This window comes from Oncorhynchus kisutch, linkage group LG14 (genome assembly GCF_002021735.2).
Source record: "Oncorhynchus kisutch isolate 150728-3 linkage group LG14, Okis_V2, whole genome shotgun sequence".
Taxonomy (NCBI): domain Eukaryota; kingdom Metazoa; phylum Chordata; class Actinopteri; order Salmoniformes; family Salmonidae; genus Oncorhynchus; species Oncorhynchus kisutch.
Window position 1 is genome coordinate 45,560,672 of NC_034187.2, and position 20,629 is coordinate 45,581,300.

At 41.1% G+C, this 20,629-nt stretch overlaps 1 protein-coding gene across 2 annotated transcripts in view; it reads right to left on the reverse strand.

The window, feature by feature from the left end:
* gpr137c (G protein-coupled receptor 137c) overlaps positions 1-20,629 on the reverse strand; it is a 57,588-nt gene that overhangs the window by 8,489 nt on the left and 28,470 nt on the right. The window contains exons 2-5 of one of the 2 annotated variants that reach the window (XM_020500811.2): positions 19,546-19,595; positions 17,782-18,022; positions 7,233-7,382; positions 4,167-4,268 (exon numbers count right to left, since the gene is read on the reverse strand). In XM_020500811.2, coding sequence (XP_020356400.1) covers positions 4,167-4,268; positions 7,233-7,382; positions 17,782-18,022; positions 19,546-19,595 — 543 coding nt within the window. Of the gene's footprint in view, positions 1-4,142; positions 4,269-7,232; positions 7,383-17,781; positions 18,023-19,545; positions 19,596-20,629 lie in introns of both variants that reach the window. The other variant, XM_020500810.2, reaches the window with a different exon arrangement.

The window sequence follows — 20,629 nt, forward strand, 5'->3', positions numbered from 1 at the left end:
TAAAAAATGTATCATCTCCGCTGTCAAGCGGGGGGCCACAAATGTTTTTCTACGCATTCATGAAGTCATGCTATCACACTTAAAAAAACAAAAAACAGACTGGACAATGTGATGTGCAGGTCTCAGGTTTGATTCCAGTTTGGAGCAAGGATGAGATTGTCTATTTCACATGCATTTATTCTTACCAAAGTTGTTAAAAAGGGGAATAGGAAAAGCACCAAGCCTCGTAGGCCCTAATAACTTACCTCTATAATAACACATTGTGGTGTAGGTCATTTGTGTGCACATGCATCTGCGTATATTATATTCATTGACCTAGTGTTATTGAGTCTGAGAGAAGCAAGAATAATATATCTGTCTCTTTCAGGCTCCTCCTGGGTCTGTGCAGACTGCGAGGGAGGCGCTGGCAAAGCAGAACTTTTGCCTTGTGACACCTAATTTTCTGCACCCCAGTGGGAAAAATGGGCATACCAAAGTTGGTAGAGTCGGTTAACATTGCAAGGGTACGCAATCATGTCAAGAGGTTATTGGCGCAGGGTTAAACTGTGGCATATACTTGGAAGGAAAGTCCCACTCACTTACTGGAAGCACATCAATAACATATTTCAACTGTGTGCTCTGCTAATACTATTCTGGCCTCCTCTTGTAGACTGAAGGTGTGGTGTGCATGATTTTACATCAATCAGTACTACGGTGTGTGGCATGTCTGGATATACCACTACCCAAGGTAGCTATAACCAAACACAATGATTTCACATCTCTACGGTCTCCCATACATAAAACAGAATCTTGTTTAACAATATTTTGCTGCAAACAGTTTAATTCATCATTGTTGTTGGAGACAGTAACCTGGTGGTGGATGAGGAGATCAAAACCTTCCTTAACAACCCGCAGGATCTCCCTGTCTTTCATAGGGCAGGTCACAAATAATACATGTGTTTATTCTGCTCAGAGATCTTTTAATGGGTTAATTGTTTTTAATCTGTACTGTGATATTTCTTGTGGAGATGTAACATTTGGATATTGACTGAAACATTCGTTACACTATATACATTTATAAATATATGAATTGTTATAGATAATATAATAAATACATAAACAATTTACAATACTTGTCTGGTTCTCATTTCATTTTGGACCAAGAGTGGACTTCCTAAGTACTTGGACAGTAAACGAATTCTAATCATCACTGCTGAATGCATTCAGGTTGGCATTTTGCCTAAAATTGTGCTCAATGTGGAAGTTTAATAGTTTCTCTTTCAGTTTTTTCTCCAAAAGATGGGATAAAACATCACCCTGACCACTAGCATATGCTCTACATTTGTGAACACTTCAAACTCACACCACCTTCTCTGGGTTACTGCTATCTGCATCTGTACTTGATAGTAGTAGAGTGGTTTTGTTTCATGCAAACAATGGTATCAACTTCATGCAGAGGAAATGACTGCTTACTGCCATTGACCTGAACTGTCTGCACTGGGAACCAGTGATGCCAATTTAGCAATTTTGTTGCTAGATTTAGCAACTTTTTTTTTTCCCAAACAGCACCTAGCAACAAATTTAGCTACTTTTAAAAATGTATTTCGAACTTTTAGCAACTTTTGAAAAGTGACTCAAACGCTAAAATGCACGCATTTTCCCCTCTAAATGACACAAAACTTTTCTCTGTCATACACTGAGTCACAAAACACGTGCCTGGCTCCAAAAGTGCATAGTGAGTGACGTCAGCAGCAGGCGCTCAGCTCGTGCACAGGCAGCAGCAGGCCAGCAGCAATTTCAGCAAATTGCAAATCATTGTTGGCTGACTGCAGCAGTAGTACGGATTCGACGAGCCAAACCCAATGAATATAGTTGTTCACGAACATTTGATCTTGAACAGAACTTACAACATCAATCAACATGTCTCAATCAAAATTGTACAGCCAGAAGTACAGAAAAGAGTGGGAGTCTGTACCTGAACAAAAGTCAAATCATATTTCTTTCCGAGATGGCCAGTCAATTTGAGTAAATTGTACGTTATGTATTCTACGCAGTTTTACGTTATCACGCAATGACATCACAACGGAATTTAGCAACTTTTAGCAACAAATCAACCTGCCTCTAGCAACTTACCCAGAAAATTAGTTGGCAACACTGCTGGGGACTCTGCAGGACTGGCTGCTAGATCAACAAACAAGCCGCATTCATAGTACACCCTTATTGCAGCTCCTTCCTCTTGTTTCTGTCTAACATACTTCTCTACTGTCTCATGCTCCACTCCATACTTGATTGCTGGCACACTCTTTAACCGGGATGTCCTGATGTAAATGATGCTCCTGATTAACCCTTCTTAACTCTTCTCCTTTCCTGCACATCTCTTGGCTAAGCTTGTTGATATACTTCCTTTCTTGTTCTGAAACCAAAGCCTGTTTCTTGCCTGGCCAACGATGTCGTTTTGAATCTGCTCCTTTTGAACCCCATTTTTTTTTTTAAGGACACCACATGTCCATGGTACATAAATGTGTGGCTTGCATGATCTACTACACAGCTCTACTGTGTCCCTAGCTAAATTCCCAACTTGCCCCAATTTCAAATCATGGCCACCTAATTATCCCTCACATCCCTAATTGGCAAATATCTCTCCTAATCTCTCCACCTGATAGTTGATGTGTGGTGAGCATTCTGGCCCAAAATGGTTGCCGTGCATTGCCCAGGTGGGTGGCACACATTGGTAGTGTCCCGTGAGAGCTCCTGATCGACATGTGTACATATGGTGCATCGAGTTGGTTGGTAATAAACAATGATTCATTTAAGATTTCCACGACAATCCCTTTAAATAAATGACATCTTAAACTTCACCAGGAAGCAATTTGATGGGACAGGGTGAGATAGTAGTCTTACATAGAGTAGTCCGGTGTCATGGTGTTTTGTCTTAAAGATCCTTAAGGCCTCTGCTGTTTTGGTCATGTTAGGCCTTGGTCATTTACAAGGCTTTGTACTGGCTGTACCCCTCCAATGCCCTTTTCATGATCACTGTATGTCTTTCTCCTAAAATAATGGAAATTAAAAGAGGACATTCTGACAATATTTTTGTATGATTAGCCTATATGTAGTTTGTTTGGATTTGAGTCGGCCCAATCAATATAACCATATTTACTGTATAGGAAAATCACTGACACAGGTCAGGAGACTTACCTATTCTTACAGGTCTATGGCAGCAATGGCAGCTTGGGGGTGCTGTGTTGATGTCAGTGCTAATTGTATCCAGAAGTCTAGCCACATGATTGCATTTCTCACCTGGCCCAGCCACACAGGGACAGGGGGCCCTTGCCACTGGTCCTGTATTATGGATGACCAGTCCAGTTTGGTAGTTTTTCTTTCTTTCTTTAAACAAGGCAAGGACTTTGCCCTGACATGAGTAGCATCCTGCACCTTGTTGAGTTCCACATCACTCACATGGCCTGAGCTAAATACATTGTACCCTTCTTGAGAGGCTTCTCCACCACAGGTAAAAACATTAACTCCTTCCCTCCCTGATTCCTATTGTTATCTTTGTGAGGAAGTCCACTATTGAGCTGTAGGAGAATTCGTCTGGGATGTTCAAAGTATTACCCCCCCCCCCAATTCTCTGCCTTTGGAGGGGGTATACTGTCCTCACTCGGAAATACCAGATACAGAATAGAATACTTAGCTAGGTTATTTGCTATGGCTTGTGCTTAACTGTATAACATTGGCCCTGGGTATAACACAGAATTACATAATGTTACATTTGCTAAATTGTGTTGGACAAATGGTAGGTAGAGTGAGAAGATAACCGTTCATTGATAATGTTAGCTGGCAACAGTGAACTCAACTAGATAATGTTAGCTAGCTACGCTACCAGCATAATCAACTTGCTAACGTTTATTAGACTTGCTTTTCGACAACAAAATCCCACTACATTGCAACGTATGAGACACTTGTCATCATTATCTTCTATAACTGCTGTTGAAAGGGTGGCTCCCTTCAAGTCTTTTTCTCAAAGTCAGCGCAGACATGTCAGCTACCTATTGAATTGCACTGTTCACCTTTTGAATTTGACAGTATTTACTCCCCTATCAATCCTAGAGTGCAATGCGCTGTTTACATTATGATGTAAAAGTGAAATAAAGCTATTGTCTTACTAGGTTCTGATTGGGCCTCTGTACCCTGAAGAAGACCACAACCAGACTGGTGGGCAGCAGCTCCCAGAAAAAGAGGATGATCCCAAAGATGATGTAGGCCTCTCCCCTGATCTTCTCGACGTCTGCCTGGAAGCACAACACACATCGATCAAGCATTCAGAGAAATGAAACAGACAAACACACACACACCAGAAAGATTAAAGACACACAGGCAACACAACCCGAAAGAGGCAGATGTTGGGGGACAACAAGACAACGACACTGACAGAGATTGACAGCATGTGTACAGAGGGATTTCCATGATGACAGGAGATTTACACAGACACAATGAGTAATTCGAGCATGGATAAAGACATGCAGACAAGTATGTCGACTGAGAACCAAATATACCTTAAGATTATCCCTCAGATAATCACAAATACACACATTTACGCAATGTTGTATACTACAGCCTACTACTTGTAATTATATGATAAATTCAATCTAACCAAGATGGATAGATTAGACAGGAGACAGAGAAGCAGAAACAAAGACACACGAGTGTGTGTGTGCTTATGTGTGTCCGACAGACAAACTACATTTAAAGCAATAAACCAAGGACACACACACACACACACACACACACACACGCCCCAGATGGCCTATGGGAAAAAGGGAAACCTCCAGTACAGGGCCGTCTATTTCAGGGGTTGAGCTCAGATCTAGGTCACTAGCACCAGGCAGCCCTTGGCTGTGCTCCCCCTCCTTGCCTTGCCTGACTGAGTTATTTATAGACAAACAAAGACCTTTCCCCCATAGAGCCCATATCCTCCCAAATCCCCTCAAATGGATTGTTGCTGCAGCAGCCACAGAGCTCTCAGCCACTCAGCAAACAAAACTGGATAGGATGGCTCTGTCATCAAAGCATCCTGGACTGAGTGAAATCAAGCCAAGTGTCAACTTAGAAGGGAGACTGGAGAACAGTTGTAAAAATGGGATATATATATATATATATATATATATATATATATATATACAGATTCACAGAGGGACCCATATACATACAGTGCCTTCAGAAAGTCTTCACACCTTGACTTGTTCCACACGTTGTTGTGTTACAGCCTGAATTTAGAATGGATTCAATTGAGATTGTTTCACTGCCTACACACAATACCGCATAATGTCCAAAAGTGGAATTACGTTTTTAGAAATGTTTACAAATTGAAATGCTGAAATGCTGAAATGTCTTGAGTCGATAAGTATTCAACCTCGTTGTTATGGCAAACCCCCAAAAAAGTTCAGGAGTAAAAATGTGCTTAACAAGTCACATAATAAGTTGCATGGACTCACTCTGTGTGCAATAATAGTGCTTGATTTTTGAATTACTACCTCATCTCTGTACCGCACACATACAGAGTCGGTCCCTCAGTCGAGCAGGGAATTTCAAAAACAGATTCAACCACAAAGACCTGAGAGGTTTTCCAATGCCTCGCAAAAAAGGGCACCTATTGGTAGATGAGTAAATGAAAGCTGAAAGTAAATATCCCTTTGAGCATGGTAAAGTTATTAATTACACTTTGGTTATTGCATCAATACACCAAGTCACTACAAAGATACAGGTGTCCTTCCTAACTCAGTTGCCGGAGACAAAGGAAACCACTCAGGGATTTCACCATGAGGCCAACGGTGACATTAAAATAGTTATAGTTTAATGGCTGTGATAGAAGAAAACTGAGGATGGATCAACAACATGGTAGTTACTCCACAATACTAACCTAAATGACAGATTGAAAAGAAGGAAGCCTGTACAGAGCAAAAATATTCCAAAACATGCATCCTGTTTGCAATAAGGCACTAAAGTAAAACTGCAAAACATTTGGCAAAGAAATTAACTTTATGTTCTGAATACAAAGCGTTATGTTTGGTGCAAATCACTGAGTGCCACTCTTCATTTAATCAAGCATGGTGGTGGCTGCATCATGTTATGTGTATGCTTTCATCGGCAAGGACTATTTTAGGATAAAAATAAATGGAATAGAGCCAAGCACAACAGCACATCAAAATCCTAGAAGAACGCTGGTTCAGTCTGCTTTCCAACAGACACTGAGCAGCAAATTCACCCTTCAGCAGGACAGGCCAAATATACACTGGAGTTGCTTGCCAAGATGACACCGAATGAAGTGGCTTTAGTTACAGTTTTGACTTAAATCAGCTTGAAGATCAATGGCAAGACTTGAAAATGGCTGTCTAGTCATGATCCACAACCAACTTGACAGAGCTTGACAAATTTAAAAAATTATGTGCAAATATAGTACAATCCAGGTGTTCAAAGTTCTTAGACACTTACCCAGAAAGAGTCACTGCTAAAGGTGCAAAGCTGTGAATACATATTTAATTTTCAATAAATTGTGCAAAGATTTCTAAAAAACAAGACACTGTCTTGTTTTCACTGTCATTATGGGGTATTCTGTGTAGATGGGTGAGAAATCTATTGAATCCAATTTGAATTCAGGCTTAAACCAAATGTGGAGAGGCATAAATACTTTTTGAGTCATAGGTGCCTACAGTGTTCACAGACACACGCAGACAAATACACACAGAGCCATGTAAAGCCAGACACATTATATAAGCATGAACACACACAGACGAGCACACATATGCACATTGCACACACATGGACTCTTAAATTGGGCATACACGTGTGCACAATTGAGAAACAACATGTGTGTTGACACATGGAGATGTATGTAAAAAAAAAAAATCAACCATGCAACTAATGAAGAATGGATGTGACTGCCAGTTAGTTACATACATAGCCTAATCACACACACAGGGTGTTTGCAGACTAATCAGCAATATTGTAGATGATTAATTATGTCAGACAGCAGTTGTATGTGTGTCTGTATGCGTGTGTTTGGCTGGCAGCACAGCACTGTGAGCTTTGGATATCTAGGACAGCAAGGTTCACTGACGGTTAAACAGTCCTGACACACACACACACGCACGCCCCTAGTCCTGTCACAGTGACTTAACTGGAACTATCTTCATCATCACCATTTATGTGTATGTGTGTCTGCGTGCATGCTTGTGAGGGTGCGTGGGTTATCCTACCTGGTCAGAGACGTTGTACCAGCTGTAGTTGAAGGGGCTGGGCCGGTCCTCTGGAGAAAGAGCCACCACCACCAGGTTGTAGCAGGCCCTGGACATGTAGAGCAGGATGACTGCAGCCCCGATGGCTGTAGCCTGGCACACTGACGTACCCTACAGGGAGAGGTAGGAAGGAGGGAGAGGGGAGAAAGAGAGAGAAATATAGTGAGTATTGTTCATGTACTGTAGGTTACCCCTCTAGAGAAAAGTATGTACAGTTCCTTCAGAAAGTATTCCTACCCCTTGACCTATTCCAAATATTGTTGTGTTACAGTTGCAATTCAAAATTGATCACTTTTTTTGTATACCAATCTACATACAATAACCCATAATGACAAAGTGGAAAAATGTTTTAGGAAATGTTTGCAAGTTTTTTTGAAAATTTAAATACAGAAATATCTCATTTACATAAATATTTACACCCGAGTCAATACATTACAGATGTGAGTCTTTCTGGGTGTCTAAGAGCTTTGCACACCTGGATTGTACAATATTAGCATATTATGCATGAAAAAATTATTCAAGCTCTGTCAAGTTGGTTGTGGATCATTGCTAGACAGCCATTAAGTTTTGCCATAGAATTTCAAGCTGATTTAAGTCAAAACTGTAACTAGGCCACTCAGGAACAATGCATGTTGTCTTGGTAAGCAACTCCAGTGTATATTCGGCTTTGTGTTTCAGGTTATTATCTAGCTGAAAGGTGAATGTCTACCAGGGTCTGTTGGAAAGCAATTCTGAACTAAGTTTTCCTCTGGGATTTTGCCTTTGCTTAGCTCTATTCCGTTTCTTTTTATCAAAACAACTCCTGAGTCCTTGCCGATGACAAGTATACCCATAACATGATGCAGCCACCACCATGCTTGAACATATGAAGAGTGGTACTCAGTGATGTGTTGTGTTTGCCCCAAACATAATGCATTGTATTAAAGACAAAGTTGATTTCTTTGCCACATTTTTTGAAGTTTTACTTTATTGCCTTAATGCAAACAGGATGCATATTTTGGAATATTTTTATTCTGTACATGCTTCCTTCTTTTCACTCTGTCATATAGGTTAGTATTGAGGTGTAACTACAATGTTGTTGATCCATCCACAGTTTTCTCCTATCACAGCCATTAACTCCTTTCGGACTGGGGGGCAGTATTGAGTAGCCTGGATAATAAGGTGCCCAGAGTGAACTGCCTGCTACTCAGGCCCAAAAGAATATGCATATCATTAGTATATTTGGATAGAAAACACTCTGACGTTTCTAAAACTGTTTGAATGATGTCTGTGAGTATAACAGAACTCATATGGAAGACAAAGACCTGAGAAAAAATCCAACCAGGAAGTGGGAAATCTGAGGTTTGTCGTTTTTCAAGTCATTGCCTATCGAATATACAGTGTCTATGGGGTCATATTACGCTTCCTAAGGCTTCCACTAGATGTCAACAGTCTTTAGAACCTGTCTCAGGCTTCTACTGTGAAGGGGGAGAGAATTACAGCTGTTTGAGTCAGGTGTCTGGCAGAATGCCATGAGCTTAGTCTCGCGCGAGCCCGTGAGAGTGAGCTGCATTCATTTACCTTTCTAAAGACAAAGGAATTGTCCGGTTAAAACATTATTGAAGATTTTATGATAACAACATCCTAAAGATTGATTCTACACATCGTTTGACATGTTTCTACGAACTGTAATATAATTTTTGGGAATTTTCCTCTGAACTTTTGCCTGGACTTGCCCGCGCCTCGGGAGTTTGGATTTGTAAACTAAACACGTGAACAAAAAGGAGATATTTGGACATAAATTATGGACTTTATCGAACAAAACAAACATTTATTGTGGAACTGGGATTCCTGGGAGTGCATTCTGATGAAGATCATCAATGGTAAGTGAATATTTATAATGCTATTTCTGACTTGTGACACCTCTCCTTCTTTAGAAAATTGCTGTATGTTTTTCTGTGACTTGGCACTGACCAAACATAATCGCAAGGTGTGCTTTCGCCGTAAAGTATTTTTTAAATCTGACACAGCGGTTGCATTGAACTCCGTATCGGTTTTAATGTCACCATTCGCCACATGATGAAATCTGGTGGTTTCTTTCCTCTCCGGCAACTGAGTTAGGAAGAACGCCTGTATCTTTGTAGTGACTCAGTGTATTGATAAACTATCCAAAGTGTAATTAATAACTTTACCAGGATCAAAGGGATATACAATGTCTGCTTTTAATTACCCTTTTACCAATAGGTGCCCTTAGTGAGGCATTGGAAAACCTCAATGGGCTTTGGGATTGAATCTGTGTTTGAAATGGACTGCTTGACTGAGAGACCTTACAGATAATTGTATGTGTGGGGTACTGAGATGAGGTAGTCATTCAAAAATCATGTTAAACACTATTATTGCACACAGTGTGAGTCCATGCAACTTATTATGTGACCTGTTAAGCAAATGTTTACTCCTGAATTTATTTAGGCTTGCCATAACAAAGGGGTTGAATACTTATCGACTCAAGACATTTCAGCTTTTCATTTTTAATACATTTCTAAAAACACAATAGCACTTTGACATTACGGGGTATTGTGTGTAGACCAGTGACACATTCTCAATCTAATCCCTTTTAAAAGCAGGTTGTAACACAAACAAAATGTGGAAATAGTCGAGGGGTGTGAATACTTTCTGGGGAGAATGACTGTCCCCTTTACATGAAGCATGGATAGGGTTCAAGGTTGATCGCGGTAATGCAGGCATTGTTAGCAGAAAATAGGATCCCCCATTATAGTGAATGGAAAAATGTAAAGCTTCATGTTTAATCTTTGTGTAAAAAATTGATATACACTACCGTTCAAAAGTTTGAGTTCACTTAGAAATATCCTTGTTTTCCATGAAAACATACATGAAATTAGTTGAAAAATGAATAGGAAATAGTCAAGATGTTGACAAGGTTATAAATAATGATTTTTTATTTAAATAATAATGTCCTTCAAACTTGCTTTCATTAAAGAATCCTCAATTTGCAGCAATTACAGCCTCACAGACCTTTGGCAATCAAGTTGTCAATTTGTTGAGGAAATCTGAAGAAATTTCACCCCATTCTTCCTGAAGCACCTCCCACAAGTTGGATTGGCTTGATGGGCACTTCTTACATAACATACGGTCAAGATGCTCCCACAACAGCTCAACAGGGTTGAGATCCGGTGACTGTGCTGGCCACGCCATTATAGACAGAATACCAGCTGACTACTTCTTCCCTAAATACTTATTGCATAGTTTGGAGCTGTGCTTTGGGTCATTGTCCTGTTGTAGAAGGAAATTGGCTCCAATTAAGCACTGTCCACAGGTTATGGCATGGCGTTGCAAAATGGAGTGACAGCAGTCCTTCTTCAATATCACTTTTAACCTGTACAAATCTCCCACTTTACCACCACCAAAGCACCATCACATCACATTGCCTCCACCATCTTTTCATTTTTTCTGTCTCACGAATGTTGTTCTTTGTGAACCAAACACCTCAAACTTAGATTCGTCTGTCCATTACACTTTTTTTCCAATCTTCCTCTGTCCAGTGTCTGTGTTCTTTCACCCATCTTAATCTATTATTTTTATTGGCCGGTCTGAGATATGGCCTTTTCTTTACAACTCTGACTAGAAGGCCAGCATCCCGGAGTCGCCTCTTCACTGTCGACGTTGAGACTGGTGTTTTGCGGGTACTAAACTCAGCAAAAAAAGAAACATCCCTTATTCAGGACCCTGTCTTTCAATAATAATTTGTAAAAATCCAAATAACTTCACAGATCTTCATTGTAAAAGGTTTAAGCACTGTTTCCCATGCTTGTTCAATGAACCATACACAATTAATGAACATGCACCTGTGGAACGGTAGTTAATAAACTAACAGCTTAAAGACGCTAAGCAATTTAGGTCACAGTTATGAAAACTTGGGACACTAAAGAGACCTTTCTACTGACTCTGAAAAATAACAAAAGAAAGATGCACAGGGTCCCTGCTCATCTGCGTGAACGTGTCTGAGGAATGCTGTAAGGAGGCATGAGGACTGCAGATGTGGCCAGTCCGTAATGTGAGACGCCTAAGACAGCGCTACAGGGAGACAGGACGGACAGCTGATCGTCCTCACAGGGGCAGACATGTGACAACACCTGCACAGGATCGGTACATCTGAACAGCACACCTGCGGGACAGGTACAGGATGGCAACAACAACTGCCCGAGCTACATTAGGAACGCACAATCCCTCCATCAGTGCTCAGACTGTCCGCAATAGGCTGAGAGAGGCTGGACTGAGAGCTTGTAGGCCTGTTGTAAAGGCAGGTCCTCAGCAGACATCACCGGCAACAACGTCGCCTATGGGCACAAACTCACCGTCGCTGGACCAGACAGGACTGGCAAAAAGTGCTCTTCACTGACGAGTCAAGGTTTTGTCTCACCTGGGGTGGAATGAAGGAATGAGCGTTACACCGAGACCTGTACTCTTGTGCGGAATCGATTTGGAGGTGGAGGGTCCGTCATGGTCTGGGGCAGTGTGTCACAGCATCATCGGACTGAGCTTGTCGTCATTGCAGGCAATGTCAACGCTGTGCGTTACAAGGAGTGTGGTACCCTTCCTGCAGGCTCATCCTGACATGACCCTCCAGCATGACAATGCCACCAGCCATACTGCTTGTTCTGTGTGTGACTTCCTGCAAGTGTGTGATTTCCTGCAAGACAAGAATGTCAGTGTTCTGCCATGGCCAGCGAAGAGGTCGGATCTCAATCCCATTGAGCACGTCTGGGACCTGTTGGATCGGAGGGTGAGGGCTAGAGCCATTTCCCCCAGAAATGTCTGGGAACTTGCATGTGCCTTGGTGGAAGAGTGGGGTAACATCTCACAGCAAGAACTGTCAAATCTGGTGCAGTCCATGAGGAGATGAACAGCAGTACTTAATGCAGCGAGTGGCCACACCAGATACTGACTGTTATTTTTTATTTGGACCCCCCCCCCCCCCCCCCCCTTTTTGTTCAGGGACAAAATATTACATTTCTGTTAGTCACATGTCTGTGGAACTTGTTCAGTTTGTCTCAGTTGTTGAATCTTATGTTCATACAAATATTTACACATGTTAAGTTTGCTGAAAATAAACACAGTTGACAGTGAGAGGACGTTTCTTTTTTTGCAGAGTTTATTTCGCTGCCAGTTGAGGACTTGTGAGGCGACTGTTTCTCAAACTAGACACTAATGTACTTGCCCCCTTGCTCAGTTGTGCACCGGGGCCTTCCACTCCACTTTCTGTTCTGGTTATAGCCCGTTTGCGCTGTTCTGTGAAGGGAGTAGTACACAGCGTTGTACAAGATCTTCAGTTTTTTGGCAATTTCTCACATGAAATACCCTTCATTTCTCAGAACAAGAATAGACTGACGAGTTTCAGAAGAAAGGTGTTTGTTTCTGGCCATGTTGAGCCTGTAATCAAACCCACAAATACTGATGCTCCAGATATTCAACTAGTCTAAAGAAGGCCAGTTTTATCTTTAGTCGGAACAACAGTTTTCAGCTGTGCTAACATAATTGTAAAAAGGGTTTTCTAATGATCAATTGGCCTTTTAAAATTATAAACTTAGATTAGCTATTTATTTTTTAAATTCACCTTTATTTAACCAGGTAGGCCAGTTGAGAACAAATTCTCATTTACAACTGCGAACTGGCCAAGATAAAGCAAAGCAGTTCGACAAAAACAACAGTTACACATGGGATAAACAAACGTACAGTCAATAACACAATAGAAAAATCTGTATACAGTGTGTGCAAATGAAATAAGGAGGTAAGGCAATAAATAGGCCAATAGCGGTGAAGTTATTATAATTTAGCAATTTACACTAGAGTGATATGTGCAGATGAGGATGTGCAAGCAGAAATACTGGTGTGCAAAAGAGTAGGAAAAACAAAAACAAATATGGGAATGAGGTAGGTAGTTGGTTGGATGGGCTATTTACAGATGGCTGTGTACAGCTGCAGCAATCAGTAAGCTGCTCTGACAGGTGACGCTTAAAGTTAGTGAGGAAGATATGAGTCTCCAACTTCAGTGATTGTTGCAATTCATTCCAGTCATTGGCAGCAGACAACTGGAAGGAAAGGCGGCGGCCCAAGGGGGTGTTGGCTTTGGGGATGACCAGTGAAATACATCTGCTGGAGCACGTGCTACTGGTGCGTGTTCCTATGGTGACCAGTGAACTGAGATAAGGCGGAGCTTTACCTAGCAAAGACTTATAGATGACCTGGAGCCAGTGGGTTTGGCGACGAATATGTAGCAAGGATCAGCCAACAAGAAAATACAGGTCTCAGTGGTGGGTAGTATATGGGGCTTTGGTGACAAAACGGATGGCACTGTGATAGACTGCATCCAATTGGTTGAGTAGAGTGTTGGAGGATATTTTGTAGATGACATCGCCAAAGTCAAGGATCGGAAGGATAGTCAGTTTTACAAGGGTATGTTTGGCAGCATGAGTGAAGGAGGCTTTGTTGTGAAATAGGAAGCCGATTCTAGATTTAATTTGGGATTGGATATGCTTAATGTGAGTCTGGAAGGGAGGTTTTCAGTCTCTTTTACCAGACACATAGAATATGTGGACAACTACAAACACCGAAGTCAGAACCGTCCAGAGTAGTGATGCTAGACGGGTGGGCGGGTGCGGGCAGTGATCTGTTGAAGAACATGCATTTAGTTTTACTTGCATTTAAGAGCAGTCGGAGGCTAAGGAATGAGTGTTGAATGGCATTGAAGCTCGTCTGGAGGTAAGTTAACAGTGTCCAAGGCAAAGTCTAGCTTTTTCAAACAGACATTTGCATCCTGTAGCACAAACGCCAAGAAGTTCTGGGACACTGTAAAGTCCATGGAGAATAAGAGCACCTCCTCCCAGCTGCCCACTGCACTGAGGCTAGGAAACACTCACCACCGATAAATATACGATAATCGAGAATTTCAATAAGCATTTTTCTACGGCTGGCCATGCAGGATGCAAATTTCTGTTTGAAAAAGCTAGACTTTGCTTTCCTAACTGCCTGTGTATAACTTCACTGAAAAGTTGCATATCGCGGGGGAAATTCGATGCTAATGTAGTATGCCACAGGATGTTTTTGTGCTGGTCAAAGGCAGTCAAGTCGAGTGAACCAAGGGCTATATCTGTTCTTAGTGCAACATTTTTTGAATGGGGCATGCTTATTTAAGACGGTGAGGAACCCACTTTTAAAGAATAACCAGGCATCCTCTACTGACGGAATGAGGTCAATATCCTTCCAGGATAGCCGGGCCAGGTCGATTAGAAAGGCCTTCTCGCCTAAGTGTTTTAGGGAACGTTTGACAGTGATGAGGGGTGGTCGTTTGACCACGGACCCATTACGGACGCAGGCAATGAGGCAGTGACCGCTGAGATCCTGGTTGAAGACAGCAGAGGTGTATTTAGAGGGCATGTTGGTCAGGATGATTTCTATGAGGGTGCTCGCGTTCACGGATTTAGGGTTGTACCTGGTTCCTTGATAGTTTGTGTGAGATTGAGGGCATCTAGCTTAGATTGTAGGATGGCCGGGGTGTTACGCATATCCCAGTTTAGGTCACCTAACAGGGACTAGTCTCTCAGTCCCTGCCACTGAAAAAAATCCCCACAGCATGATCATGCCAACACCCTGCTTCACCATAGGGACTGTGCCAGGTTTCCTCCAGATGTGACGCTTGGCATTCAGGCCAAAGAGTTCCATCAAGGTTTCATCAGACCAAAGAATCTTGTTTCTCATAGTCAGAGTCCTTTTGGTGCCTTTTGGCAAACTCCAAGCAGGCTGTTATGTGCTTTTTACTAAATACATTTTAGAATAAGGCTGTAACGTAACAAATGTAGAAAAAGTGAAGGGGTCTGAATACTTTCTGAATGCACTGTATATATGGTCATTTTTAGATATACAGGGTAAAGTTGATAATTTTATAATGAAGACAGCAATCACTTTTGCGAGGCACACTGCTAGGACTAGGACTCTTGGAACATTAGTCCAAATGGGGACTAAAAGAGATCCAAATCAAATCAAACACTGCATGGCCAAAGTGAGAGGAAAAGATAAGATCATTACATAAAAACTTCAACACCATTTGATTTTGAGATGGCGGTGAAATCCAAAGTTGTGCTATACATACATAGGCTAAGTCATAGCTAATTTGTAAACGGCATGTATTGATACATTACTAGCTAAAACACAGAATCAAAGTCAGGAAACAAAAAACATAGGCTACATTATCCCCCCTCTAATCTGATAGTGGCGAGTTACCCACCCACACACGCTCAGACAGATCCAGCTCAGAGGCGCAGCTTGAGCTCCATCAGCAGCAGTTTTTCATTTAGAATGGAAAATTGTGTTTATGCAACAAATGTTAGAGCATCAATTCATTCTTTAATCAAACTGAATCACACAGAATAATTTCAAACTAAAAAGTATCATTCCTGAGGTTTGATTTGAATAGGGCAATCTATAAGCACAGACAAATGATTTTGAGGATCTGAAAGGATTATGGTCTAAGATCCCTACCAATGTGTTCTCCAAGTCATAAAACATTTTCAAAAAAAGCTCAGGGATTCACTACCTTTTTTTAAATGTTTGTTTTATATTACTTGTTAAACAAAATATATTTCTCTGAGCAATTGTATTAGTATAACCCCATTTATTTTGCATATAATATAGCTCATTATTTGAATTATTTATTTTATAGTCATTTTTGCTCATCTTTATCAATGGTGTCAATAATTTCAGACCCCACTGCCTTCAGAAAGTATTCTCACCCCTGGACTTTTTCCCATATTTTGTTGTGTTACAGCCTGAATTTAAAAAATTGAAAGATTGTGTCACTGGCCTACACACCCCATAACATCAAAGTATAATTATGTTTTTCAACATTTTTAGAAATGAATAGAAACATTTAAGCTGAAACGTCTTAAGTCAATATGTATTCAACCCCTTTGTTATGGCAAGCCTAAATAAGTTCAGAAGTAAATATTTGCTTAACAAATCACATAAGTTGCACGACTCATTCAGTGCTCAATAATAGTGGTTAACATGATTTTTTTAATAACTACCCCATCTCTGTACCCCACACACAATTATCTGTAAGGTCCCGCTATCGAGTAGTGAATTTCAAGCACAGATTCAAGCACAAAGACCAGGGAGGTTTTACAAAGCCTCGCAAAGGAGGGCACGACTGGTAGATGTGTAAAACACAGATCCTGAATATCCCTTTGGGCATGGAAAAGTTATTAATTAGGCTTTGGATGCACCCAGTCACTACAAAGATACAGGCATCCTTATTAACTCAGTTGCCAGAGAGAATAAATTGGCAAACACATCACTGAGTACCACTCTTCAAGTATGGTGGTGGCTGCATCATGTTATGGGTTTGCTTGTCATCGGCTGTGACTAGGGATTAATTTTTTTTTTTTATAAATGGAATACGCACAGTCAAAATCATAGAGGAAAACCTGATTCAGTCTGCTTTCCAACATACACCGGAGACAAATTCACATTTCAACAGGACAATAACCTAAAACACAAGGCCAAATATACACTGGAGTTGCTTACTAAGATGACATTGAATGTTCCTGAGTGGCCTAGTTACAGTTTTGAATGAAATCAGCTTGAAAATCTATGGCAAGTCTTGAAATTGGCTGACGAGCAATGATCAAGAAGCAACTTGACAGGGCTTGAATAATTTTTAAAACAATATTGGCCAAATATTGTACACTCTAGGTGTGCAAAGCTCTTAAAGACTTGCCCAAAAGGACTCGCAGCTGTAATCACCGCCAAAGGTGCTTCTGCAAAGTACTAACTTAGAAATACCTTTGTAATTGTGATATTTATGCATTTCATTTTCCCAAAATTTGCAAAAATGTCTAAAAACATGTTGTTTTCACTTCGTCATAATGGGGTATTGTGTGAAGAAGGGTGACAAAAATATATGTTTAATCCATTTTGAATTCAGGCTGTAACACAACAAAATGTGGAATAAGTTTGAATACTTTCTGAAGACACTATGTAAATGTGTTATTACTGTATGTCATTTTCAATAAATTAGGAAACAGTTGTAAAAATATTTTCACTTTGTCATTATGGGATATTGTGTGTAGATGGGTAAGAAATAAATCTATTTAATCCATTTTGAATTGAGGCTGTAACACAATACGGAATAAATCCAGGGGTATTAATACTTTCTGAAAGCACTGTATGCATGTATGGGGTAACGGCATGAACAAACAGGATACGGTTCAATACCAATCAGATACTTATTGTCTATCTACCTAGCTACAAAATCAACAACTTTTACAGTTGCTAGTATTTAATCCCTGCTTGCAAACCCAATTTGATAAAGATTAAACGTTTAACAATTAATTGATTGGTTAAGTGACTGGTTTGTTAGTTGGTTGATTGGTTAAGTGGCTGATTGGTTGACTGATTAAATTATGTATTAGTTAATTTGTTGATGGGACTAAATGACTGATTGAGGACGGTCCAGTACCTTGGACTCGAGGTAGACGTTGGCAGAGGACATCTTGGCGATCTTGAAAATGCACACAGCCAGCGAGACGGCGCAGATTACGAAGAGACTGTCATTGACCAGCACCCGGGCCAGCACCACCTGCCTCACCTCTGCCTCGCCCACGTCGCCCCCAATGCCACCCTGCACCAGCATGGCGCATGTTAGGTTCACCACGAGGAAGAAAAGGCTGGAAAAGATGAACGCCAAGCGAATGGGCACCCTGTGCAAAAAAACACACAATTATAGGTGGTACGACAAAATATTTAATTGTTGTACTGGTAAGACTTCCCTGTAGCATTGTTTCCTGATCGTAGATTCGTTAGTGTCACACCAAAGAGTTCAAAATATCTGACCCATATTACCGGGGAAATAGTTTTTTTTTCTCATCCTGTCGTGGGTCATAAAACTACATGCAGGGCACATTTGTTTTACAACTTGTTTAGTCATGTTTGGTTTCCTGATTAGCTAGCTTGCTAACAACCTGGTAACTTCTTCAGTATATCCAGACAGAAATAAATGAAGGGATAACTTCTTCAGGAGAGATGTATTTTTTTACTTTATTATTTACTTATTTATTTTACGAGGTAAGTCAGTTAAGAACAAATTCTTATTTTTCTTATTCTCAAATTCTTAAAGTAAAGAAGTAAAAAAGTGTTTTATTTTTTTAAGTAAAAAATAAAGAAGTAGCTACAATTAATACAGGCTGTATTTCAATCGATTTTGGGAGCACCTGCGCTATCAATTAATGTTTTTTATTTAGAGCCCTTTACACACAACATTACAATAATTCTACACAACAATACATTTACCATAAGCTTGAAATACCCCAAACCCATCCTACTGCACTGGCTCACTCAATCTTCACAGTTCCCCCTCTCTCTTTATCTCCTAACTCTTCTCCACTCTTCCTTTAGACCCTCCCCCCTTGCAGGATGTGTGCGTGTATTTGTGTATTAGTGTGTGTGTGTATTAGTGTGGGTGTGTGTGCCGTTGTGTGAGTGAGTGAGGCGGGGGATTGCAGAGTACTGGGATGGAAAGGGGGGGAGGGGGGGGGAGTTTGTGTGGTGGATTTGGGGATTTGAGCTCACAGCTTTTCACTCCGCATCAGACATTAAATCGGCTGATCAAAGTGCTTATTAGTCCAGAAATTTGGACCCCACCTTCCCCGTCCACATCAAACAGCCCAGGGTGGAGACAGCTTAGACGAAGCTCAGGGGGCATAATTAGATTTCATCAAGGTTATCGGGCACTCTGTTCCAATGTATCTACAATAATACCCTTCAGTCATACAGTAGAAGCTTGGCCAACTTGGTTTTGTATCTAGGGCTTGGAGTATCTGAACGAGAGCCATGTTGGCACCAAAGGTTTGAAAGATCCCATTCTAGTAAGAATGTATTAGAATGTTATGTTAGTCCCATAGAGTGATTTGCAATTGGCAGAAACGGTAGCAACTGCAATGCATCTACCTTTTTTCAATTTTAGTAACAGATTTTGGGAGGTTTGACAAGGTCCCACATAAGACTTAACTGTGGTGTGTCGCTTCAAACAACCATTGCATTTCAACTCTAATTTCTTTTTCACCAAAAAACATCCCTTCTATTACACCAGCTTTGATTTGAGTTATTGGAGATTTGATGCCCTCCTGCCCTACATCCTCTCCCCTTCTTTGTCTCTCGACCCACCCCACCCATCAAAAACACAGTTAGACTAACCCAGATACTGACTCAGCAGAATTCCACTTACCTGTATTTGTTAAGCTCCGGAGAATATTTCGCATTGGCTTTAAACATTATCTGGGGAGACAGAATGGGAGGGGGGAGGGACACATTGTTAGTTATTGACTGGCCGATATGTGGTGGAAGCAGTCTGACTCAAAATGGCCACCAATGTGAATCACAAAGATGGATGCCGGGCTGGTGGGCTCAATGACTCTGTATATATGAATGGACAAAGCCATCGATCACGTGACACCATTTGTTCCTATGTGAAAACCCAATAGTGCATTTGAAGGCCAGGAAGTTTCTTAAGATGGCCTGGGAGATTTATGTAGACATAACATGCTCAGTTTGAGCTAGCTCAGTGCTGCGCCCTTTCATTGAGTATCTCAAGGTGAAGGCCAAATGGGTACTGCAGGCTGCCATTAGCAACTAAATTACCCCAATAACTTTTTCTGTGCAATTTTTAAATATGTTCAAGGACATACAACTGGTGTAATATAAGTAATTATTGGTACCATGATTGTCTTCCAAATTTGAGGGATCCTGTTTTCTGCAAACAATCCCTGCAGTACTGCGGTCGGCCTTGAACTTCGTGGCTTCAATGAGAAGGGGCAGTGGTTGTCCCCTAAGTGGGGTGCACACTTTGGTTGTGTACGAAAGGGGGTAAAATATTAAGCGGTGTATACATGCAATCTGTATCAGGTCTTCAAAGGACTTTTCACACTACTGAGTCGAACAGAGCTGAGTCCAACCAAGCTGTACTGAGCTGGAATGATTACGCATTCATCGTGGTTGCTGGTTGCGAAAAGTGAAAAGAAAATATCTGAACCAATTCAGTTTGGGATGGCACAATAGTGTGAAAAGGGTCTAATTCTGTGGACAAAGGAAACCAACTGTTCGGCAACATCTGCGGACCAACTGTCTGGATGTCGGGGGACGCTGGCACCGATGGGGTTAAGGTCCCTGCTGACAATGCCTTGGCGGTCTGCCACAGAAGATTGATGAAAAATTACCAGTCAGCGTCTATAAGCAAGGTTGTGCCCAGATAGACCTCAAATCTGGGCAAAATCTTTGGGGCTGGCTAGTAGCCAGATGAAGAGTGGGGGGGG